Source organism: Bufo bufo, chromosome 4 (assembly GCF_905171765.1).
Source record: "Bufo bufo chromosome 4, aBufBuf1.1, whole genome shotgun sequence".
Classification (NCBI taxonomy): Eukaryota; Metazoa; Chordata; class Amphibia; order Anura; family Bufonidae; genus Bufo; species Bufo bufo.
This window is the reverse complement of record NC_053392.1, coordinates 624,000,484-624,026,471: the sequence shown is the minus strand read 5'-3', so window position 1 is coordinate 624,026,471 and position 25,988 is coordinate 624,000,484. Positions and strand designations below refer to the sequence as shown.

Below are 25,988 nucleotides of genomic sequence, written 5' to 3'. Positions count from 1 at the left end.
TAGTTATATTCTTGTACATAGGAGCAGTATTATAGTAGTTATATTCTTGTACGTAGGAGCAGTATTATAGTAGTTATATTCTTGTACATAGGAGGCAGTATTATAGTAGTTATATTCTTGTACATAGGAGCAGTATTATAGTATTTATATTCTTGTACATAGGAGGCAGTATTATAGTAGTTATATTCTTGTACATAGAAGCAGTATTATAGTAGTTATATTCTTGTACATAGGAGCAGTATTATAGTAGTTATACTCTTGTACATAGGAGGCAGTATTATAGTAGTTATATTCTTGTACATAGGAGGCAGTATTATAGCAGTTATACTCTTGTACATAGGAGCAGTATTATAGCAGTTATACTCTTGTACATAGGATCAGTATTATAGTAGTTATATTCTTGTACATAGGAGGAGTATTATAGTAGTTATATTCTTGTACATAGGAGCAGTATTATAGTAGTTATATTCTTGTACATAGGAGCAGTATTATAGTAGTTATATTCTTGTACATAGGGGTAGTTATATTCTTGTACAGAGGAGCAGTATTATAGTAGTTATATTCTTGTACATAGGAGCAGTATTATGGTAGTTATATTCTTGTACATAGGAGCAGTATTATATTAGTTATATTCTTGCACATAGGAGGCAGTATTATAGTAGTTATATTCCTGTACATAGGAGCAGTATTATAGTAGTTATATTCTTGTACATAGGAGCAGTATTATAGTAGTTATATTCTTGTACATAGGAGCAGTATTATAGTAGTTATATTCTTGTACATAGGAGCAGTATTATAGTAGTTATATTCTTGTACATAGGGGCAGTATTATAGTAGTTATATTCCTGTACACAGGAGCAGTATTATAGTAGTTATATTCTTGTACATAGGAGGCAGTATTATAGTAGTTATATTCTTGTACATAGGAGCAGTATTATAGTAGTTATATTCCTGTACATAGGAGCAGTATTATAGTAGTTATATTCTTGTACATAGGAGCAGTATTATAGTAGTTATATTCTTGTACATAGGAGGCAGTATTATAGTAGTTATATTCTTGTACACAGGAGCAGTATTATAGTAGTTATATTCCTGTACATAGGAGACAGTATTATAGTAGTTATATTCTTGTACATAATAGCAGTATTATAGTAGTTATATTCTTGTACATAGGAGCAGTATTATAGTAGTTATATTCCTGTACATAGGAGGCAGTATTATAGTAGATAGATATATTCTAGTTCTCAGGAGGCAGTATTAGGCTACTTTCATACCTCCAGTGTGAAACTCCACTGGCAGACAAGCAGAGAATCGGCTGGACACAAATCGCAGCATGCAGCCGTTTAGGTCTGGCCGCTTCTCCGCTTGTCTGCCGAAGCACGTACGGATCTTCTTCGGACCCCATTATACTTAATGGGGCTGGTGGACGTTCCGTCTGCATCTGGCAGAGCCGGATCCAGAGAATTACAGCAGGCTGTTCTCTGGAGGTGTGAAAGTAGCCTTATAGTAGTAATATTCCTGTAGTGAGGAGACAGTATAAGTGTATATTGCACAGTATGGACAGGGGCTCTTATTTGTCCTGACTACGCCATAATAATTTAGCTCAGATCCCGTTCATTGCCCTGAGCTGCTAACCTGCAGCGTCTTCTAGTTCAGGATCAGATTACTGTAAAGCATACTGTAGGTACTACAACTAAACTGATGCATCTCTGCCTGTGACCGGAGCAGCGGTGGATCATAATCTGAAAATCTGGGTGTCCGCTCAGGATCCAAAGCTACTGGGGTCCTATGGCTTCTCACAATGGCCAAAGACTTGATGTAAACTGTGGTTTAAATGACATATTTGACTTAAAGGGGTTGTCCCATCAAAAATATTTTCATTGAGGGCATTAGATTTGGATCCTTACTTAAGGGGTTCTGGTTTTATATGGTCTAATGATGTAATTAAAGGGCATGGTTTGGCGGTCTGTGCTTGTTTTGGAGGGGTCTGGGGACTTCAAGGCTACGTCCGCACCTTGTGTACACCACAGAATTAGGGCTGATAATCTGCAGCATTTTACAGGAGTAACAAAGTGGATGAAATTATAATAATCTCATCAACAATGTGGCTGAGAAATCCATACAGAATCCGCGTGGAAAGTGACCCGCGGTGCGGATATTACCTGCGGCATGCGTTTTTATGCTGCGAATTTCACCCCTCGCAATGCATAGGGTGTTTAGGAACAGACCATTTCCTTCATCTTCCCCTGTATTGGACTATAATGCAGGATATGACTTCAGACAAGTGCGACACTTAAAGGGGTGCTCGTCTTCCATTTGGGGGTTAGGAGAAAGCCCCTAAGGCGAGACCGGCACCTATCTGACACTTACGACTTATCCTAGTCTTAGGTGGGAATACCCCTTTAAGCCCTTCTTCTGACGCTCCCAAGAAAAGAAAAGACGTCCACAGATGTGGAGCGACTCCGCTGCTAATCTAATTGCAGGCCACGCGTTTCTAAGAAAGAGATTCCTGGAAATGACCGGTCTGGAGGCGATGGCGGCAGATTTATGAGCGTCCTCCGTGCCCTCAGCTCAGGGTAAGACGAGGCGAGCATTCCTCCGCTTCACGAGTCCAATGAAAACAAGTGGGGAGAAGGAGCAGTGGACGCCCCCTCCGAGAGGAGAATCCCGTACATAATATTCCCATCGTGTGGATCTCTTCCTTTTCTTGTGGGAATCCTGGATGTACGGCCGGCAGGGGGGATTGGGCGTATGTAAGTGAGCTCTTAAAGGGGCTCTCCAGGACTTTTATACCGATGAACTATCCTCTGGATACATCATCAGCATCTGATAGGTGGGGGTCCGACACCTGGGACCTCCGCCGATCAGCTGTTTTGAGAAGGCGCCAGGAGCACAGGACAAACAGCTGATCTGCGGGGGTCCCGGGTGTCGGACCCCCACCTATCGGATGCTGATGACATATCCAGAGGAGAGTTGCCCGGCCTCTCACCCATTAGGCGCTCTACATAAGGAGACATAGTATCCCCCAAATTTAGACGGATTGAAAGCCTTTGTTCAGTTTTGTTACAATGTATTGAAAAAATAATAATAATAAAATAATGAAACAGGGCAAGTGGTTAACCCCCCGGAGTTCCTGCACTGTACATGGGTTTTAAATATGGTGTCTGCTCACGAGCAGAGTGGGCGCCACAGCAGCTGGGTCTCTGCTGTTACAAACAGGAGCGGCCCGGAGCGAATGTCTGTGATCGGCAATAACGCCGATCGCAGGCATTAGACCCTTTGGATGCTGTGGTTAAACATGAAATGCAGCAACCGGACGAGCAGTTCCTTCCCTCTGATGGCACCGTGTCCCTGAAGAATGTATCAGAGCTGCAGTTCCTATGGAGGCCTGCAGGTGGCAGGATAACCGCAAATGGAGCTTAGACTTAATTAGCACTTGCACACATTTTTTTTTGGGGCCCTGCAGTTACAGTTCACGGTGTGATTTTTGCACCGCCCCCGTTCAGCCTCTGCTGTACCGACTCCCGCGACGCGGTCTCCATTCTCCGAGACCACAAGTTATTTTTAGTGTCAACGCCGAGAGATCATTTAAGGCCTCTTTCACACTTGCGGTGTTGGGATCCGGCATGCACTTCCGTTGCCGGAGGTGCCTGCCGGATCCGGAAAAACGCAAGTGTACTGAAAGCATTTGAAGACGGATCCGTCTTCCAAATGCTTTCAGTGTTACTATGGCACCCAGGACGCTATTAAGGTCCTGGTTGCCATAGTAGGAGCGGGGAGCGGGGGAGCGGTATACTTACAGTCCGTGCGGCTCCCGGGGCGCTCCAGAATGACGTCAGAGCGCCCCATGCGCATGGATGACGTGATCACATGGATCACGTGATCCATGCGCTTGGGGCGCCCTGACGTCACTCTGGAGCGCCCGGGGAGCCGCACGGACGGTAAGTACACTGCTCCCCCGCTCCCCACTACACTTACCATGGCTGTCAGGACTTTAGCGTCCCGGCAGCCATGGTAACCACTCTGAAAAAGCTAAATGTCGGCTCCGGCAATGCGCCGAAACGACGTTTAGCTTAAGGCCGGATCCGGATCAATGCCTTCCAATGGGCATTAATTCCGGATCCGGCCTTGCGGCAAGTGTTCCGGATTTTTGGCCGGAGCAAAAAGCGCAGCATGCTGCGGTATTTTCTCCGGCCAACAAACGTTCCGTACCGGAACTGAAGACATCCTGATGCATCCTGAACGGATTACTCTCCATTCAGAATGCATTAGGATAATCCTGATCAGGATTCTTCCGGCATAGAGCCCCGACGACGGAACTCTATGCCGGAAGACAAGAACGCAGGTGTGAAAGAGCCCTTAGATAATTTGTGGTCGGGAGTTCTGCGCCTTTCCAAAAACATTTGAAAAAAAAATAAAAAAAAGAAGAAGAAGTTTACAGCCCCGAACTGACTCAGAGACTCCTCCGTACAAGAGCGCGGCGTAATATAGCGCATATTATACGTACAGGGGAGGAAACGACAGACGGGGGTGAAACCATCGCTGTGAAGCAGGAGGTCACCAGAACAGGCCGACCCCTAATTCTTCACCCCTGTGTGAGTGTTACACCCACGACTGCCTGGAAACAGTCAGCAAGCTCATTGTAACTGATCTGCCCTCTCACTATGTCTCTACTATACCTTCCATCATCGCTGATTCAGACGTGCGTGGGTTAATCAGCGGAGCCGTCCTGGACATTCATACACTATAAGATCGGCCAACAGCAGCCAGTCTGCTTTTTGACTGTTTCCATAAAAAATGTAATGTAAGGTAAAAAGACCCTGGAGGCCTCTACTAACAGAACGACAAGCAGCAGATGCCCATTTGCCCCCCGTACCTACAGGTTTTGTCACCCACCGATCAGGATCATGGGACGGTTCTTCATCTGGGAGATGCTGAACATACCTGCGGGCAGAAGGTGCGCGTTATTATTAGTGGCTGATACATTTTACCTGCACCGACACATTGTAACAAACTATCTGCACAGGAGAAAGGTGTGTGCTACACTGGATACATAGCCTCTGGATATAATGAACAAATGTTTCCATTCACTGTTAGTAAGCAGAGTCACCGGATGGTAACTGGGCAGTGAACTCACCCGCATGCTGCTTCTTCTTGCGCCCTACAGCCTCCCCGATGACCTGTATCAGCTGCTCCTCGCTCGCCCCCGTACGCAGACAGTCTCTGAGAGACACCTCCGAGTTCCCGAAGAGACAGACCTGTGCACAAGGTCGAAGAGACAGGCTCAGTAAATCAGCAATCACTCTGCTTCACTTACGTGTTTTATATCCTATGCTCTAGATACACCGAGAGCTGCATTCACAGATGTCACCCCCTATCGTATCCAGCTTACTGGCAACTGCTATGCTCCAGTCACTCTTAGAGCTGCAGTAACAGTTTTCCGGGCTCCAGTCACAACCAGAAATGCACTACAAATGTGTATGCGCAAGTAACATCCAAAGCTGCATTTTCTTAGGTTGCAGTCACCTCCAGAGCTGCGGTCACCATTCTTACATACCTGTAACATCAGAGCAGTATTCGCATTGCTTATAGTCTAGTAATGAGCGATTACATTGAGTTATCTGAAACAATTTTACGTATTGTACTCTAGTTACACCCAGAGCTGCGCTTACAAATCTAATGCAGAACCTAATTGTATGCTCCAGTCACATTCAGAGCTGTATTAAACACTCATTACGGCAATGACAATTTACACACTCAAGTCACATCCAGAGCTGCATTCATTATTCTTACACTGCAGTCACATCCAGAGCTGCATTCATTATTCTTACACTGCAGTCACATCCAGAGCTGCATTCATTATTCTTACACTGCAGTCACATCCAGAGCTGCATTCATTATTCTTACACTGCAGTCACATCCAGAGCTGCATTCATTATTCTTACACTGCAGTCACATCCAGAGCTGCATTCATTATTCTTACGCTGCAGTCACATCCAGAGCTGCATTCATTATTCTTACACTGCAGTCACATCCAGAGCTGCATTCATTATTCTTACACTGCAGTCACATCCAGAGCTGCATTCATTATTCTCATGCTGCAGTCACATCCAGGGCTGCATTCATTATTCTTACACTGCAGTCACATCCAGAGCTGCATTCATTATTCTTACACTGCAGTCACATCCAGAGCTGCATTCATTATTCTTACACTGCAGTCACATCCAGAGCTGCATTCACTATTCTTACACTGCAGTCACATCCAGAGCTGCATTCATTATTCTCATGCTGCAGTCACGTCCAGAGCTGCATTCATTATTCTCATGCTGCAGTCACATCCAGGTCTGCAATCTGCATTCTGACATTCCTGTAACATCATAGCAGCAGTCACATTCCTTCTGCTCCAGTAAATCAGCAATCTCTCTGCTTTACTTATCTTGTAGTATATCGAAACATATGCTCTTGTTACATCCGGAGCTGCATTTACAAGTGATACACTCCAATCAAATGTAGAACCTCATTAACTTTTTTTATTCTCCAGTCACATTCAGAGCTTTATTAACACTTTTTATTCTTTAGTTACATCCAGAACTGCATTAACAATTTATATGTTCAAGTCATATCCAGAGCTGCATTCATTATTCTCATGCTGGAGTCACATCCAGAGCTGCAGTCACAATTTTTTATAATCTTATAACATCAGCAAAGCGGGCAGATTGCTTCTGCAGTAGTAAATCAGCAATCTCTCTGCATTACTTATCTTCAGGTATATCATAACTTATGCTCTAGTGACATCCAGAGCTGCATTTACGAATGTTACACTCCTTTCACATTCAGAAACCCACATTCATTTTAATGCTCTGATTACATTCAGAGCGGTTTTAAAAATTTACAGGGTTATCCAAAACTGCATTGAAAATTTGTATGCTCAAGTTGTATCCAGAGCTGCATTCATAATTCTTACACTAGTCACACCCAGAGCAATTCTTAGATTCTTGTAACAAGTCAGCCCCATGCACAATCACTCTGCTCCATCTAGATGTGCATCAACAGTCATAGATTCTGGTCACATGCACAGCTGCATTAAGATTTTATTTGCTCTAGCCACTACCAGAGCTGCATCAACAACTTGCTCTAGTCACTACCAAAGCTGCATTAAGATTATATTTGATCTAGCTACTACCAGAGCTGCATCAACTTGCTATAGTCACTACCAAAGCTGCATCAAATTTTCCTTCCTCTAGTCACTACCAAAGCTGCATCAAATTTACCTTGCTCTAGTCACTACCAAAGCTGCATCAAAATTTCCTTCCTCTAGTCACTACCAAAGCTGCATCAAATTTTCCTTGCTCTAGTCACTAACAAAGCTGCATTAACAATTCACAAACCACCCATTAGCCCTAAAACAGTGACAGATGACGATGGTGGGCGCACCTTGAGATTCCCATCCGCCGTGATCCGCAGCCGATTACAGGAGCCGCAGAAGTGTTCAGACATGGAGGTGATGAACCCGATCTGCCCCTGGAAGCCCGGCACTCTGAAGGCCTGAAAACGGTGCACAGCCAACCATTAACATGGGGGTTTAAGAACATCCCCAACAAAAAAAACAAAATAGAACATATGCCATGCAGATAACCCCTGGGGCTGCTCTGGCTTAAAAAGTGTCAGTCTTTACTGTAGCTCTATCATTATGTTCATGCACCCGGAGCCCACAGTATGTGCTATAGACTTCCTATGTGGTTGAGGAGGAAAGGAATAACTAACCCCAAACAACACATATCTGAAAATGTAATAGAAGCAGAGGGGAGATAAGGGAGCCCCCATATTACAGACAGATATAAAGGGGGGCTCTGTACCTTAGACGTGCTGGACATTTCAGTAGGGACCTTCTCCAGCTCCGGCCACTTCTGGCGGATAATGTCCAACATCTCCTGGTAACTCACCATCTTCTTGTAGTTCCACTTGTTACCTTATAAATGACAAAAGAGAGTCTTTAGATTTAACCCTACGGACCCCGCATTAGTGCCCCCCCCCCCCCCCCCCCCCCCCCGTGCAGAACCCCAATATCCCAACTGTGCACATACATAACTTATCCTGTACTGATCCTGAGGTACATCCTGTATTATCCTCCAGAGCTGCACTCACTATTCTGCTGGTGCAGTCACTGTGTACATACATTACTTATCCTGTACTGATCCTGAGTTACATCCTGTATTATACTCCAGAGCTGCACTCACTATTCTGCTGGTGCAGTCACTGTGTACATACATTACTTATCCTGTACTGATCCTGAGTTACATCCTGTATTGTACTCCAGAGCTGCACTCACTATTCTGCTGGTGCAGTCACTGTGTACATACATTACTTATCCTGTACTGATCCTGAGTTACATCCTGTATTATCCTCCAGAGCTGCACTCACTATTCTGCTGGTGCAGTCACCGTGTACATACATTACTTATCCTGTACTGATCCTGAGTTACATCCTGTATTATACTCCAGAGCTGCACTCACTATTCTGCTGGTGCAGTCACTGTGCACATACATTACTTATCCTGTACTGATCCTGAGTTACATCCTGTATTATCCTCCAGAGCTGCACTCACTATTCTGCTGGTGCAGTCACTGTGTACATACATTACTTATCCTGTACTGATCCTGAGTTACATCCTGTATTATACTCCAGAGCTGCACTCACTATTCTGCTGGTGCAGTCACTGTGCACATACATTACTTATCCTGTACTGATCCTGAGTTACATCCTGTATTATACTCCAGAGCTGCACTCACTATTCTGCTGGTGCAGTCACTGTGCACATACATTACTTATCCTGTACTGATCCTCAGTTACATCCTGTATTATACTCCAGAGCTGCACTCACTATTCTGCTGGTGCAGTCACTGTGTACATACATTACTTATCCTGTACTGATCCTGAGTTACATCCTGTATTATACTCCAGAGCTGCACTCACTATTCTGCTGGTGGAGTCACTGTGTACATACATTACTTTTCCTGTACAGATCCTGAGTTACATCCTGTATTATACTCCAGAGCTGCACTCACTATTCTGCTGGTGGAGTCACTGTGTACATACATTACTTATCCTGTACTGATCCTGAGTTACATCCTGTATTATACTCCAGAGCTGCACTCACTATTCTGCTGGTGCAGTCACTGTGTACATACATTACTTATCCTGTACTGATCCTGAGTTATATCCTGTATTATACTCCAGAGCTGCACTCACTATTCTGCTGGTGGAGTCACTGTGTACATACATTACTTATCCTGTACTGATTCTGAGTTACATCCTGTATTATACTCCAGAGCTGCACTCACTATTCTGCTGGTGCAGTCACTGTGTACATACATTACTTATCCTGTACTGATCCTGAGTTACATCCTGTATTATACTCCAGAGCTGCACTCACTATTCTGCTGGTGCAGTCACTGTGTACATACATTACTTATCCTGTACTGATCCTGAGTTATATCCTGTATTATACTCCAGAGCTGCACTCACTATTCTGCTGGTGGAGTCACTGTGTACATACATTACTTATCCTGTACTGATCCTGAGTTATATCCTGTATTATACTCCAGAGCTGTACTCACTATTCTGCTGGTGCAGTCACTGTGTACATACATTACTGATCCCGTGCTGATCCTCAGTTACATCCTGTATTATACTCCAGAGCTGCGCTCATTATTTCTACATCACTTGAAATAATGCAACAAACTACGATCCATCAGCAGCATCCAGATTACTTGCTGACTGAATCACTCCAGTTCCCCCTATGACGGTGGCAGGAGCTGACCGCCACTACTACTCCCATCATTCCGCATAGTAAGATGACTTACCATCAAACGGCATGTACTCGATGAACCGCACCTCGAGCGGCTGCCTCTCTGTGAGTGCAACAAAGTCCAAGAGCTCGTCATCGTTTAACCCTCTCATGACCACACAGTTCACCTGCGCCAAAACGGAGGGGGTTCAAAGGTCAGTCATGTGATCAGTGGAGACACTGAGCGGGCAGACCTCACCCTCACTGCTCTGCTGAACTCCCACAATGCTCTCTGCTGCGCGGCATTCTAGAGGCGACCCCCCCCCCCCTCATCGGATCCCGGTAAAATGCTTGCTGTAAACTACATCTCTCATCGTGCACTGCGCCAGAAACGGAAAAGTGGACACGAATGCCCCACTATGATGCGCGGGGGTACACTCCCACAATGCATCACAGCTCAGGGGGCGTCAGCGGCAACAGGAAACCAGATGAATGCAGCTCTCGGTGTGACTGGAGCAGTGGCGGGAGTTCCCCTTTAAGATGCTACATTATGGAGATACATGGATGGATACATTGTATCAAATGTGTTACATAAAATCAAACAAAGAATTGACAGAAGAGTGGAAGCATGTGCCTGCGCTGCGCAGCGCCGCGCCACTCGTGGATTATTTATCTTAGCGCATAGTAAAAATCCCCTCATTACTGCAGGCGGGATCAGGAGCCCCGAGGGGCCCCCGCCACGGATCCCAGCCAAGAGCCCGGGCTCCAGACGCGCACATCGCACCGGGATTCTTGGCGGAGAAGAAATTTTACATTTTATCACATCGGACTGACCGAAAATAATGGAATTTCCAGAGATCGAAGAGGAAGGCAGTAAAAAAAAAAAACTGAGGGATGTATAAAAAAATATGAAAAAACACAAAAAGTTCAAAAAACAGCTAAATACATTTACAAAAATAAAAAAATAACAGTAAAAATAATAATAATAATAATAATAATTAAAAAAAAATTGCAGGCGACGCCCATAAAGAATTCCTGCGGCCTGGGAAGGCTCGAAAAGATTCATTGTTTTTTATTTTTTATTTTGTTTTCAGAGTCTGAACAGAAGCATAAACTGCAAAAAATACTCTACCATATACAGCTCTGTCACCAATGATTGTCTACTGCCTGTGTCAGTCTGCACTGCACTTCTTGCATTTTATTCATGAAGCGGGAAGCTTTGGATATAGAGATCTATAGAAGGGGGGGGGGGGGGGCAGTGTCTGCAATGGACAGAGAAAAACGCGATTCTGTCTTTGTGGCTGCCGCAATCTCACCTTGACAGGATTGTAGCCCAGCTCCAGCGCACGATGAATGCCCTCCATGACTTTATGAAAACCTGCGGAATAGAAGGGTGAGGAGAACACAGACAGTAATGGTCATCATGGACCCTGACAGACTCGGCTCTGCTACATCTAGAAGGCTCCGGATAACACTTCCATGTAATGGAACTGATGCATCTCTGCTCTGCAGTCTGATGCCGCCATCTAGTGGATAACAGCAGTACTGCCACCCAGTGATACGCCCAGTGTATATACCGCCAACCCTGTAATATACCGCCATCATGGAGTACACCACCACCGCCCTATTCAAGGGTCGCTGTATAATACCGCACTAACCTTTCCTGCGCACAATGAACTCGAACTTGGACGGCACCAGGGTGTCCAGGCTGATGTTCAGAACGTCCACTCCGGCCTCTTTCAGCCTGGGTAACAGCCGCGCCAGGTTAATGCCATTGGTCGTCAGTGCAATGGTCTTTAACCCTTTCAGTCTCCTCAGTTGTGCTGATAAAAAGGGAAATAAATATTAGAGGTGGAGGGTCCAAGGTACCATATTATTTCTCACTGCCCCCCCATAATGAAATGGTACTGGCCACTGGGTCAGACCTGAACTGCTGGGCGCAATTCCAAAAGCTGAAGCTAGGGGGCTCCAACCAGGAGTGAACTAAGAAGCTACAGTTGGTATTTGGAAGCTGCCATTGACGGATCTCCGCTTCTTAACGGCCGTCTATGACTCTGGGTGCACAATGATTTCCTGCTGCGAATGGATTTTTGGTCTCACTGGTCTATTTTAACTCTTTAACCCCCCTCCTCCCAATCGGGAAAGCTTTTAAGCCTGTTCACTGACAGCAAGTAGAGATCTTGAAATAGGTTGAAGATTTGAATGCTCTTGCAGCACACAGATCTGCAGGAGGATACACTGAGCCGTTATTTCGTCAGGTCGCGCCCTCACCTACGATGTCCACCACGTCGGGCCGGATGAGGGGCTCGCCCCCGGTCAGGCGGATCTTGTCCACCCCTTCCTGCACAAACAGCTTGGCCAAGGCGAGGATCTCCGGGGAGGTGAGGAGCTCGCTCTTCAGGGTCAGCTTCACCCCTTCCTCCGGCATACAGTACTGACCTGCAAAAGTATTCACCAACTAAAGAGCCTGTGCCCATAATACGGTGACATGTTATGGCGTCATTACTGTCCTGTGGTAATATTATATGGCACTATTATCTGGTTACTGCATACCACCATGCTATGTGTGGGCACCGTATGGCACTATTATATGTCCCCTATAAGCCACTACTTTACAGGCAACTGCAATGTTATGTGGGGGCTGATTGGCAGTATTATGTGGGTAATATATAGTACTATCATTTGCTATACAACGGTGTAATAACTTGTGGAGTAATATTATTTGGGCACTAGATGGCGCTGTTATGTGTTCACTGTATCCCACTATTGTGCAGGCAGCTGCAGTGCTATGTGGTCCTGACACTAGTGTGTAGGCAGAGTACGGCACTATAATTACCTGTGGAGTCATATTATTTGGGCACTATATGGCGCCGTTATATATTCCCTGTATTCGACTATTTTACAGGCAAATGAAATGCTAGTGAATGGAATGACAGCAGTATGTGGGCACTGCATGGCGGCAGTATGAGGGCACTGCATGGCGGCAGTATGTGGGCACTGCATGGCGGCAGTATGTGGGCACTGCATGGCACTATTTACCATATTATAGTGTAATTACTTGGTCACTATATGGCAGTATTATCTGCTCACTGTATGAAAATATTTTGAAGGAAATTGCAGTGCTAAGTAGCGTGGTGCTATTATTTTGCACACTATAGTGCAATTACCTGTGAAGCAATATTATTTGTGCACTAGATGGCGCTATTACACGCTCACTGTATGGCAATATTTTAAAGGCAAATCATTTCAATGAGTGGCAGTATTATCTGGGGCAGTGTATGGTACTATTATTTGGCATATTATGAGGCAATTACTTGTGTAGCAATATTATTTGTGCACTATATGGCGCCATTAGGCAGGCACTGAGTGGCCCCAGGGGCTGACCTCTGTCGGCTGCTCACAGTGACTGATGACGTACGGTTTACAGCGCACACAGGGCGGCACTACTCACAGCGCAGGTTACACTTCTCAGTCAGCGAGATCCTCAGGTAAGTGTGCTGCCGGCCGAAGCCGTCAGTGAGGAAGGCAGAGAAGGGCAGGGCGTGATCTCGGAGGAACCTCCTTCTGTCTGTGCTCGGGGCCACACTCTAAAAAAAAAAAAGACCAAAAATACATTAAAATGCAGATTCCAATCCTCCATGCTTTACACTGCGGCTTAGCTTCTTCAGTTGTGCCAAAATGCATGTAGAGCAGATCTAAGGTCCAGCAAGGACAGGGAAGGGAGGGGCCAGGAGAGCAGCTTTATTCATGTATTGTGCAATATTCTGCAGGTGTTGGCGCAGAACAGTCAGAGGGGAGGACAGGTAAGTACAGGCGTCTCTATTCACATACGTAGCTGCTCACTGTCACTGGGACGCAGAGAGGTCGGGTTACCAAGAAGTCCTACTTATGTTCCACATTTCAAGGCAAATAATAATAATAATAATACGGCATCTATTTAGCTCCTCCATGCTTTACCCTGCAGCTCTGCTTACCTAAATAAAACAAAAGCACATTAACTGCACATTATAAAAATGAGGCAAAAGCTTCCCGCTGCCACCACTAGGGGGCTCAATCCATACACACAATAGTCACCTGCACGTAGACGGATCCCCCCCCTAGTGGAGGCAGTCAGCAGCCGAGATCGCTCCACTCATGTGATTGGTGTAAAGGAGGATCCGTTTTTTGTACTTAAAGGGGTAGTCCCATCTCAGCATCTTTGGTATATCGCCAAGACCTGCCGTCGGTGTCAGATAGGAGCGGGTCCCAGAGGAGGGACCCGCTTCTATCTCTAGAACGGACCCCCCAAAGTGAAGGTAGAATGCACCGAGCATGCGCAGCCACCCTGCATTCACCGCTGTGGCAGTCCCAGAGGGGTGAATGGAGCAGTGGCCAAGCATGCATGTCTTTCCTGCAATTCACTGCCATGGGACTTCCGGATATAGCCGAGGGCGGATTGTGTACAGCGCTGGTCGCCTGTGTATAAGGATATGGCGGAACTAGAGCGGATACAGACGATGGCGACCAAAGAGACTACGTGAATCAGTGGTCTGCAGTACAGGGCGGGCCACCAAACCTGGGGGGGGGGGAAGACACCTAATCACAGATATGAGTGGAGCGTGCAGAGAACTCTACTGATCTGTATACACCCCGACCTGTGACCGCAACAAGAGGGAGTAGAGGTCACCATCATCACAGACAGGATTCTTTACTGTAAGAGCAGTGAGACTATGGACTCTTTACAGTAAGAGCAGTGAGACTATGGACTCTATACTGTAAGAGCAGTGAGACTATGGACTCTTTACTGTAAGAGCAGTGAGACTATGGACTCTTTACTGTAGTAGCAGTGAGACTATGGACTCCTTACTGTAAGAGCAGTGAGACTATGGACTCTTTACTGTAAGAGCAGTGAGACTATGGACTCTTTACTGTAAGAGCAGTGAGACTATGGACTCTTTACTGTAAGAGCAGTGAGACTATGGATTCTTTACTGTAAGAGCAGTGAGACTATGGACTCTATACTGTAAGAGCAGTGAGACTATGGACTCTTTACTGTAAGAGCAGTGAGACTATGGACTCTTTACTGTAAGAGCAGTGAGACTATGGACTCTATACTGTAAGAGCAGTGAGACTATGGACTCTTTACTGTAAGAGCAGTGAGACTATGGATTCTTTACTGTAAGAGCAGTGAGACTATGGATTCTTTACTGTAAGAGCAGTGAGACTATGGACTCTATACTGTAAGAGCAGTGAGACTATGGACTCTATACTGTAAGAGCAGTGAGACTATGGACTCTATACTGTAAGAGCAGTGAGACTATGGACTCTTTACTGTAAGAGCAGTGAGACTATGGACTCTTTACTGTAAGAGCAGTGAGACTATGGACTCTTTACGGTAAGAGCAGTGAGACTATGGACTCTTTACTGTAAGAGCAGTGAGACTATGGACTCTTTACTGTAAGAGCAGTGAGACTATGGACTCTTTACTGTAAGAGCAGTGAGACTATGGACTCTATACTGTAAGAGCAGTGAGACTATGGACTCTTTACTGTAAGAGCAGTGAGACTATGGACTCTTTACTGTAAGAGCAGTGAGACTATGGACTCTATACTGTAAGAGCAGTGAGACTATGGATTCTTTACTGTAAGAGCAGTGAGACTATGGACTCTATACTGTAAGAGCAGTGAGACTATGGACTCTATACTGTAAGAGCAGTGAGACTATGGACTCTATACTGTAAGAGCAGTGAGACTATGGACTCTATACTGTAAGAGCAGTGAGACTATGGACTCTTTACTGTAAGAGCAGTGAGACTATGGACTCTTTACTGTAAGAGCAGTGAGACTATGGGCTCTTTACGGTAAGAGCAGTGAGACTATGGACTCTTTACGGTAAGAGCAGTGAGACTATGGACTCTTTACTGTAAGAGCAGTGAGACTATGGACTCTTTACTGTAAGAGCAGTGAGACTATGGACTCTTTACTGTAAGAGCAGTGAGACTATGGACTCTTTACTGTAAGAGCAGTGAGACTATGGACTCTTTACTGTAAGAGCAGTGAGACTATGGACTCTTTACTGTAAGAGCAGTGAGACTATGGACTCTTTACGGTAAGAGCAGTGAGACTATGGACTCTTTACGGTAAGAGCAGTGAGACTATAGACTCTTTACGGTAAGAGCAGTGAGACTATAGACTCTTTACTGTAAGAGCAGTGAGACTATGGACTCTTTACTGTAAGAGCAGTGAGACTATGGACTCTTTACTGTAAGAGCAGTGAGACTATGGACTCTTTACTGTAAGAGCAGTGAGACTATGGACTCTTTACTGTAAGAGCAGTGAGACTATGGACTCTTTACTGTAAGAGCAGTGAGACTATGGACTCTTTACTGTAAGAGCAGTGAGACTATGGACTCTTTACTGTAAGAGCAGTGAGACTATGGACTCTTTACTGTAAGAGCAGTGAGACTATGGACTCTTTACTGTAAGAGCAGTAAGACTATGGACTCTTTACGGTAAGAGCAGTGAGACTATGGACTCTTTACTGTAAGAGCAGGGAGACTATGGACTGTTTACTGTAAGAGCAGTGAGACTATGGACTCTTTACTGTAAGAGCAGTGAGACTATGGACTCTTTACTGTAAGAGCAGTGATACTATAGACTCTTTACTGTAAGAGCAGTGAGACTATGGACTCTTTACTGTAAGAGCAGTGAGACTATGGACTCTTTACTGTAAGAGCAGTGAGACTATGGACTCTTTACTGTAAGAGCAGTGAGACTATGGACTCTTTACTGTAAGAGCAGTGAGACTATGGACTCTTTACGGTAAGAGCAGTGATACTATGGACTCTTTACTGTAAGAGCAGAAAACAAACAGGTGAAAGATAAACAAAATAAATAAAAGATTTAATAATTATTTATAAAGTACACAAATGAAACCGAGCAGAGAACACCCGGTCCGATAATGACAGGACCCAGTGTAATCCCAGCAGATCGGTCAGAACCATTCCTCGCCTGTTCACTGCACCAGAAGTCCCCGGCGTCCAGGACAATATGACAATACCTGCCCCCCCCCCTGTCATTTGCCGCGTCCTCCCCCTGATTGTTCTCGGGGGATCAGCGGCGTGTTCCATTCTACTAGATACAAGTTGTAATCAAGTTGGAATCTTCTGATTAATTTACCAACAAATCTCCAGTTAATCCAGTCCCTTGTAGATGTCACATGAGGCCGCGGCACAGCGCACGATGGCGGATTTAATACACGGCGGGCCGGAGCGGATTATAACCAGAGAAGAAGACAGAGCCTCACATTGTATCTAGTGATAAACTTGTTACATTGTATCTCCCTGGGATGCAGACAAAGGGACGGGCTCATCCCATTCCTAATTACATCCGCGTCAAGATGGGGACGCACGGGAGCAGGCACCAAGCGCAAGCTGGGTGACAACTCCTACTGGACCTCAAACAGGGACCGTAAGGGTTGTCACCGATCCCTAACCTGCTTCTCTCTAACTGTTGCAAAACTACAACTCCCAGTATGTACGGATAGTCACAGGCCGTCAACAGTGGAAAACGCAGGTTGTAACTCAGGAGAGCGGTCTCAGCCATAGTGCACGTTGAGAGTTGTAGTTCTGCGGCACAGGGGTCATAAATGGGGACAGAAATGCCAGCTGACGCTTATCTCCACAGAGTGGAGGCTTCTGGGTCCCTTATCTCCTCTCCACAGGGACAGAAGGGGCCACCAGGCGGGGAGATAATATTCAACAGCCGCCTGACACAAAGCTGCCAGAGAAAGGGCAACCAAAGGTCTTGTTTGTGAAGTGATCTGGAAGCTAAAAACTAACCACAGAAGCACAGAGTATTTAAGGAGGTCACAGGCACATCCATCACTGCAGATCCTGCTCTGTTACTCACTGTTATCAGCCTTGTATAAGCCGACTGTAGGGTGAAATATAAATATACACACACACACAGTATATAACGCTCCAGTGCATTCCCCGTTGTGCGGCCGTTCCGTGCATTGGGGACTGCAATTTGCGGTCCCCAATGCACGGGCAATGTCCGTGCGGCGGCCGGGACGGATCGAGACCCATTCAACTTGAATGGGTCAGTGATCCGTCCACACCGCAAAAAATTTAGAACATGTTCTATTTTTTTGCGGTGCAGAGGCACGGACAGGCTATTCGGGGTTCCGTGCCTCCGTTCCGCACCATAGATCCGGATTGCGGACCCTTTCAAGTGAATGGATGCGGGGAGCACACGGCCGGTGCCCGCATATTGCGTACCCGCTGCAATACGGCCATGGCCAGGTGCACGAGGCCTTTTGTGGTGTTGTTCCTCTATTATTCCTGCTAGAAGGTTTTGAATTAAATCGCTAGCTGTTTGCAAGGAAGGTCTAGCAGGGTGCAACCAGATGGGAAGGTGGGCGGCAGCACCGATTGGATAGTGTCAGACTCTGCAGGGACACCTCAACTGGTTACACCCAGCTGGACCCGCATTGCTAACTGCTAGGAATTTATTCAAAAACTTCTAGCAGGAATAATAGAGGAATAGCACAACATAAGAGTAATACAAATAGATGATCCATAATTTGCAGGTAGTAACTAAAAAAAAAACATGTCAGGAGAGAGGACAGGTGCCCTTTAAAATTGGAGTTGTATACTTGGATCCATGGACTATGTACAAAATGAGGAAAGGTCACTGACCTATGTGATAACAGCGCGCCATTGTGTCAGCGGAGACGCCAGCGTGATGCTCATGTGACACCCGTGGAAATAAACCTAATCTGACAGTGAGCGAGACAGAAGAACCAGACAGCGTGCAAAAGTCTGCACACCGGAGGGCTGTTAGATACCAACATTTAGATTCAGTTTCGATACCATAAAAAAAAGTATTGCGATACTCAATACCATTCGATGCCACGGGAAAAAAATAAAATGCCAAAAAAAGCCGCGTGCATTCCGCATTTTATGGAGTGTCCGACCCATAATCAAACCGTTCTATTCACTCTATGATGGTGACTAGGACGTCCCACGCTCCCTGCTGCCCTGTTTGGTCGCTTGCCGTTGTACTTTTTGTGATGTAAGGTGACAAAAAAAACGGAATTAGTCTTACCGGTAATTCTGTTTCCATGAGATCATCGCGACGGCATACAAGGAGATTGACCCCTGACCTCTGTAGGAACAGAGAAAGGTTAAATACCCCCCTCCCACCACCAACACCAGTGCTTCCAGAATCACACAGAGTAACCCGGTGGTGACAAACCGTGAAGAAAGGCTTCATACCTTCCGGAGACCCTCCGAAGTAAGGATTTAGAACAATAGGGAGGGAATAACGCGCCGTCGTGAGGATCTTATGGAAACAGAATTACAGGTAAGACTAATTCCGGTTTCTCCATAGCATCATCACGACGGCATACAAGGAGATAGAAAAAATATATCGGTTAAGGGGGGCTACGGCCTGGAGGACTTTCCGTCCGAAGGACGGATCAGAGGATCTGGAAAGATCCAGGCGGTAGTGCTCTATAAAGGTATGAATGCTGGACCGAGGGCAGCCGGAGAGGAAGACGTGGCCCTAGTGGAACGGGCCCTAACGTTGACTGGACACGGAAGATTTTGTATTTGGTAACGCAGACAAATAGTTTCTTTGAGCCGTCGAGCTATAGAGGGTCGGGAGGCTTTTTGGCCCTAAAACCTTCCTCCAAAGAGAACGAGCAAGTTGTCGGATTTTCTAAACTTTTCAGTCGCAGCGATATAGTTTAGGACTCCCCGAAAACCAAAAAGAAGATTCAAACTCCTTGGCTTCATCTCCCTGCCCTGTCCTCTGTAGGGAGGGGGGGATTTAACCTTTCTCTGTTCCTACAGAGGTCAGGGGTCAATCTCCTTGTATGCCGTCGTGATGATGCTATGGAAAAATGGTTTATTTAGCACAGTTTTTATTTTTTACGGTGTTCGGTCATGTGATATTTTTATAGAGCCGGTCGATACCTAATATGTATACTTTTTTTTTCCTCCTATTTTTTACCAATTTTTTTTTACTTTATTTGGGGAAAATGACGTTTATTTTTACTTGAAACTTTAAATTTTTTGGGGGGAAAACTTTATTTTTTCAACTTTTTTTTCACTTTATTTTTTGTCCCACTTTGGGACTTGAACTTTTGGGGGTCTGATCCTTTACAATGAATTCCAATACTTCTGTATTGGAATGCATTGGCTGTATGAGTAATACTGTGTGTATTACTCATACAGCTTCCGGCCTGTGAGATCCAGAGGGCTGGATCTCACAGGCTCTTCACCGGAAGGCAGCGCGATGCCTTCCTTAGACATGGCGCTGCCTTCCATGCCATCAGGTCCCCCCCACACTCGCATGGGGACCCGATGGCACCGCCGATCGCCGCTGCAAACCGCAGGTCTGAATTGACCTGCGGTTTGCGGCGATCGCTGATACGGGGGGGTCACATGACCCCCTTCCCCCCGGCGTTGTGACAGGATGCCCGCTGAATGATTTCAGCGGGCATCCTGTTCCGATTAACACCCGCCACGATCGCGGTTTAAACCCATGACGTACCGGTAAGTCATGCTTCCCTAAGGGGTTAATATACAACTACACCCAGCGACAGAAACATATTGCCAGCACCCGACCTCTGACAGGGCGGCACCTGAGGAGTTAATTGCCGTGGATCGCAGCGCCCTGTAAGAGGCAGTGTGTTTCTGCCTTCGGCTGTAGTTAAACATTAGTTATCATTGGTGGCGCAGTGCACCCCCTCACCCCCTGCCCCCCTCTGCGCTCTCATCGGAGGCAGCGGCACGGGGGAAGGGAGAGAGACTGCTTCTTTCTTACCTGTGCTGCTGAGAGCAGCGCGATCCATATTCTCTGATACTGGGCTGTGTAGTAGCACCGCCTCGTATCAATAAAAGACAAATCCCGGTATCGTATCAATACCGGGCTAAAAGTATCAATTGGGTATCGAAAGTTTGATACCCGAAGCAACCCTAGTACATACATTACTTATCCTGTACTGATCCTGAGTTACATCCTGTATTATACTCCAGAGCTGCACTCACTATTCTGCTGGTGCAGTCACTGTGTACATACATTACTTATCCTGTACTGATCCTGAGTTACATCCTATATTATACTCCAGAGCTGCACTCACTATTCTGCTGGTGCAGTCACTGTGCACATACATTACTTATCCTGTACTGATCCTGAGTTACATCCTGTATTATACTCCAGAGCTGCACTCACTATTCTGCTGGTGCAGTCACTATGTACATACATTACTTATCCTGTACTGATCCTGAGTTACATCCTGTATTATACTCCAGAGCTGCACTCACTATTCTGCTGGTGCAGTCACTGTGTACATACATTACTTATCCTGTACTGATCCTGAGTTCCATCCTGTATTATACTCCAGAGCTGCACTCACTATTCTGCTGGTGCAGTCACTGTGTACATACATTACTTATCCTGTACTGATCCTGAGTTACCTCCTGTATTATACTCCAGAGCTGCACTCACTATTCTGCTGGTGCAGTCACTGTGTACATATATCACTTATCCTGTACTGATCCTGAGTTACATCCTGTATTATACTCCAGAGCTGCACTCACTATTCTGCTGGTGCAGTCACTGTGTACATACATTACTTATCCTGTACTGATCCTGAGTTACATCCTGTATTATACTCCAGAGCTGCACTCACTAGTCTGCTGGTGGAGTCACTGTGTACATACATTACTTATCCTGTACTGATCCTGAGTTACATCCTGTATTATACTCCAGAGCTGCACTCACTATTCTGCTGGTGCAGTCACTATGTACATACATTACTTATCCTGTACTGATCCTGAGTTACATCCTGTATTATACTCCAGAGCTGCACTCACTATTCTGCTGGTGCAGTCACTGTGTACATACATTACTTATCCTGTACTGATCCTGAGTTCCATCCTGTATTATACTCCAGAGCTGCACTCACTATTCTGCTGGTGCAGTCACTGTGTACATACATTACTTATCCTGTACTGATCCTGAGTTACCTCCTGTATTATACTCCAGAGCTGCACTCACTATTCTGCTGGTGCAGTCACTGTGTACATATATCACTTATCCTGTACTGATCCTGAGTTACATCCTGTATTATACTCCAGAGCTGCACTCACTATTCTGCTGGTGCAGTCACTGTGTACATACATTACTTATCCTGTACTGATCCTGAGTTACATCCTGTATTATACTCCAGAGCTGCACTCACTAGTCTGCTGGTGCAGTCACTGTGTACATACATTACTTATCCTGTACTGACCCTGAGTTACATCCTGTATTATACTCCAGAGCTGCACTCACTGTTCTGCTGGTACAGTCACTGTGTACATACATTACTTATCCTGTACTGATCCTGAGTTACATCCTGTATTATACTCCAGAGCTGCACTCACTATTCTGCTGGTGCAGTCACTGTGTACATACATTACTTATCGTGTACTGATCCTGAGTTACCTCCTGTATTATACTCCAGAGCTGCACTCACTATTCTGCTGGTGCAGTCACTGTGTACATACATTACATTACTTATCCTGCACTGATCCTGAGTTACCTCCTGTATTATACTCCAGAGCTGCACTCACTATTCTGCTGGTGGAGTCGCTGTGTACAGACATTCATGTTTCTGCCCTGTGGAGCTTGCACTCTAATATATAATGGAAGGCAGTTAAAGCAGTGTTAATATTTTCCAGGCTGTGAGAACCTGATATCATCTCCGGAGATTACTGATCACATGACCCACAGAGCGCGATGCGAGGATCACAACCTCCTGTACTTGGCACAGAAACCAGTAAATCAGGAGTAATTAGACAGCGGCACCAGTGCGACGTCAGGCGAGTAGTAACGGGGTGTGTATCTGGTACTCACTGATAGTATTCACCCCCAGGCATAAGTATTCACACCATTAGGCCTCTTGCACACAAATGTTTTTTTTCCCCGTGTCCGTTGCGTTTTTTGCGTTCTGTATACAGAACCATTCATTTCAATGGATCTGCAAAAAAAAAAACGAAGGTGCTCCGTATGCCTCCCGTTTCCGTATTTCTGTTCAAAGATAGAACATGTCCGGTTATTGTCCGCATAACGGACACGGATAGGACGGTTCTATCAGGGGCCGGATGTTCAGTTCCGCAAAAAAAGGAATGTACATGGACGTCATCCGTTTTTTTTTTTTTGCGGACCGCAAAATACAGAAAAAGCCATACGGTCGTGTGCAAGAGGCCTTAATGTGAGACACATGCATCATCATCACATGAAAAGCCAAAGGGCTCCACTAGGTAAGCGGAGTACAGCAGAGCTGTGTGTGCAGTGCGGGAGTCATGTGACTGAGAAGCCGGGGAGAGGGGACGGAGCAGAGACCGCCCGCAGGGAGAGGGGACGGAGCAGAGACCGCCCGCAGGGAGAGGGGACGGAGCAGAGACCGCCCGCAGGGAGAGGGGACGGAGCAGAGACCGCCCGCAGGGAGAGGGGACGGAGCAGAGACCGCCCGCAGGGAGAGGGGACGGAGCAGAGACCGCCCGCAGGGAGAGGGGACGGAGCAGAGACCGCCCGCAGGGAGAGGGGACGGAGCAGAGACCGCCCGCAGGGAGAGGGGACGGAGCAGAGACCGCCCGCAGGGAGAGGGGACGGAGCAGAGACCGCCCGCAGGGAGAGGGGACGGAGCAGAGACCGCCCGCAGGGAGAGGGGACGGAGCAGAGACCGCCCGCAGGGAGAGGGGACGGAGCAGAGACCGCCCGCAGGGAGAGGGGACGGAGCAGAGACCGCCCGCAGGGAGAGGGGACGGAGCAGAGACCGCCCGCAGGGAGAGGGGACGGAGCAGAGACCGCCCGCAGGGAGAGGGGACGGAGCAGAGACCGCCCGCAGGGAGAGGGGACGGAGCAGAGACCGCCCGCAGGGAGAGGGGACGGAGCAGAGACCGCCCGCAGGGAGAGGGGACGGAGCAGAGACCGCCCGCAGGGAGAGGGGACGGAGCAGAGACCGCCCGCAGGGAGAGGGGACGGAGCAGAGACCGCCCGCAGGGAGAGGGGACGGAGCAGAGACCGCCCGCAGGGAGAGGGGACGGAGCAGAGACCGCCCGCAGGGAGAGGGGACGGAGCAGAGACCGCCCGCAGGGAGAGGGGACGGAGCAGAGACCGCCCGCAGGGAGAGGGGACGGAGCAGAGACCGCCCGCAGGGAGAGGGGACGGAGCAGAGACCGCCCGCAGGGAGAGGGGACGGAGCAGAGACCGCCCGCAGGGAGAGGGGACGGAGCAGAGACCGCCCGCAGGGAGAGGGGACGGAGCAGAGACCGCCCGCAGGGAGAGGGGACGGAGCAGAGACCGCCCGCAGGGAGAGGGGACGGAGCAGAGACCGCCCGCAGGGAGAGGGGACGGAGCAGAGACCGCCCGCAGGGAGAGGGGACGGAGCAGAGACCGCCCGCAGGGAGAGGGGACGGAGCAGAGACCGCCCGCAGGGAGAGGGGACGGAGCAGAGACCGCCCGCAGGGAGAGGGGACGGAGCAGAGACCGCCCGCAGGGAGAGGGGACGGAGCAGAGACCGCCCGCAGGGAGAGGGGACGGAGCAGAGACCGCCCGCAGGGAGAGGGGACGGAGCAGAGACCGCCCGCAGGGAGAGGGGACGGAGCAGAGACCGCCCGCAGGGAGAGGGGACGGAGCAGAGACCGCCCGCAGGGAGAGGAGACGGAGCAGAGACCGCCCGGAGGGAGAGGGGACAGAGCAGAGACCGCCCGCAGGGAGAGGGGACGGAGCAGAGACCGCCCGCAGGGAGAGGGGACGGAGCAGAGACCGCCCGCAGGGAGAGGAAACGGAGCAGAGACCGCCCGCAGGGAGAGGGGACGGAGCAGAGACCGCCCGCAGGGAGAGGGGACGGAGCAGAGACCGCCCGCAGGGAGAGGGGACGGAGCAGAGACCGCCCGCAGGGAGAGGGGACAGAGCAGAGACCGCCCGCAGGGAGAGGAGACGGAGCAGAGACCGCCCGCAGGGAGAGGGGACGGGACAGAGACCGCCCGCAGGGAGAGGGGACGGAGCAGAGACCGCCCGCGGGGAGAGGGGACGGAGCAGAGACCTCCTGCAGGGAGAGGGGACGGAGCAGAGACCGCCCGCAGGGAGAGGGGACGGAGCAGAGACCGCCCGCAGGGAGAGGGGACGGAGCAGAGACCTCCTGCAGGGAGAGGGGACGGAGCAGAGACCGCCCGCAGGGAGAGGGGACAGAGCAGAGACCGCCCGCAGGGAGAGGGGACGGAGCAGAGACCTCCTGCAGGGAGAGGGGACGGAGCAGAGACCGCCCGCAGGGAGAGGGGACGGAGCAGAGACCGCCCGCAGGGAGAGGGGACGGAGCAGAGACCGCCCGCAGGGAGAGGGGACGGAGCAGAGACCGCCCGCAGGGAGAGGGGACAGAGCAGAGACCGCCCGCAGGGAGAGGGGACAGAGCAGAGACCGCCCGTAGACTCCGGAGCTCTCACCTGCACGGCCCCGGCCACCTCCACCGCTCCGGACACGCAGCCTCGCTTGCCGCTCCCCCAGGGTCTGACTCGCAGGATGTTGGCCCGCAGCAGCCCGCACACCCGTCCGCCGCCCGCTGCCATGTCCCGGGCTGTGGAGCTGAGCGGCCGATCTTCAGCTCTCACTCTCCAACATCAGACTCATCCAATCACAGCTCACACTGCCACTCACAACCAATCATCATGGCGTCTGTCAACCCAACAGCCAATCACTTTCCGAGCTGTCAGATCAAGAACCAATCACAGCGCCGCTTATCACACTGAGAGCCAATGAAAGTATAGACTGTCACACAAACATCCAATGAGCGGCTACACTCACTTACGGTCGCGGTGGTTTGTGTTGAGAGCGGGCTCCCCCTGCTGGCTGCTGGACACACTGCACTGGCGGCGGCTGATTGTAGATTGTAGTTGTGACCTTGCGGTGTTTCAGGTGAAGTGTTGGTGTTAAATATAATAAAGTCTATTCTTCATCCCTCATAAGTTAAGGCAACTAAGTAGTGGCAGCGAAGGTAAAATAAGGACCCCTCCCCTCTATCATCATGTTATACAACAGTGCCCACATTATTCTGCCATATACTGCTCACATAATGCCAGCATACAGTGCTCACATAATACCGCCATATAGCGCAATACATTACATAATACCAACATACAGTGCTCACATAATGCTGACATAACGTG

At 48.1% G+C, this 25,988-nt stretch overlaps 1 protein-coding gene across 2 annotated transcripts in view; it reads right to left on the bottom strand.

The window, feature by feature from the left end:
- MOCS1 (molybdenum cofactor synthesis 1) overlaps positions 1 to 25,455 on the bottom strand; it is a 28,346-nt gene extending 2,891 nt beyond the window's left edge. The window contains exons 1-10 of one of the 2 annotated variants that reach the window (XM_040430760.1): positions 25,269 to 25,455; positions 13,239 to 13,374; positions 12,059 to 12,226; positions 11,446 to 11,610; positions 11,104 to 11,165; positions 9,864 to 9,975; positions 7,857 to 7,969; positions 7,435 to 7,545; positions 5,138 to 5,258; positions 4,897 to 4,944 (exon numbers count right to left, since the gene is read on the bottom strand). In XM_040430760.1, coding sequence (XP_040286694.1) covers positions 4,897 to 4,944; positions 5,138 to 5,258; positions 7,435 to 7,545; positions 7,857 to 7,969; positions 9,864 to 9,975; positions 11,104 to 11,165; positions 11,446 to 11,610; positions 12,059 to 12,226; positions 13,239 to 13,374; positions 25,269 to 25,391 — 1,159 coding nt within the window. In that variant the 5' untranslated portion in view covers positions 25,392 to 25,455. Of the gene's footprint in view, positions 1 to 4,880; positions 4,945 to 5,137; positions 5,259 to 7,434; positions 7,546 to 7,856; positions 7,970 to 9,863; positions 9,976 to 11,103; positions 11,166 to 11,445; positions 11,611 to 12,058; positions 12,227 to 13,238; positions 13,375 to 25,268 lie in introns of both variants that reach the window. The other variant, XM_040430761.1, reaches the window with a different exon arrangement.
- Between the last annotated feature and the right edge of the window lie 533 nt (positions 25,456 to 25,988).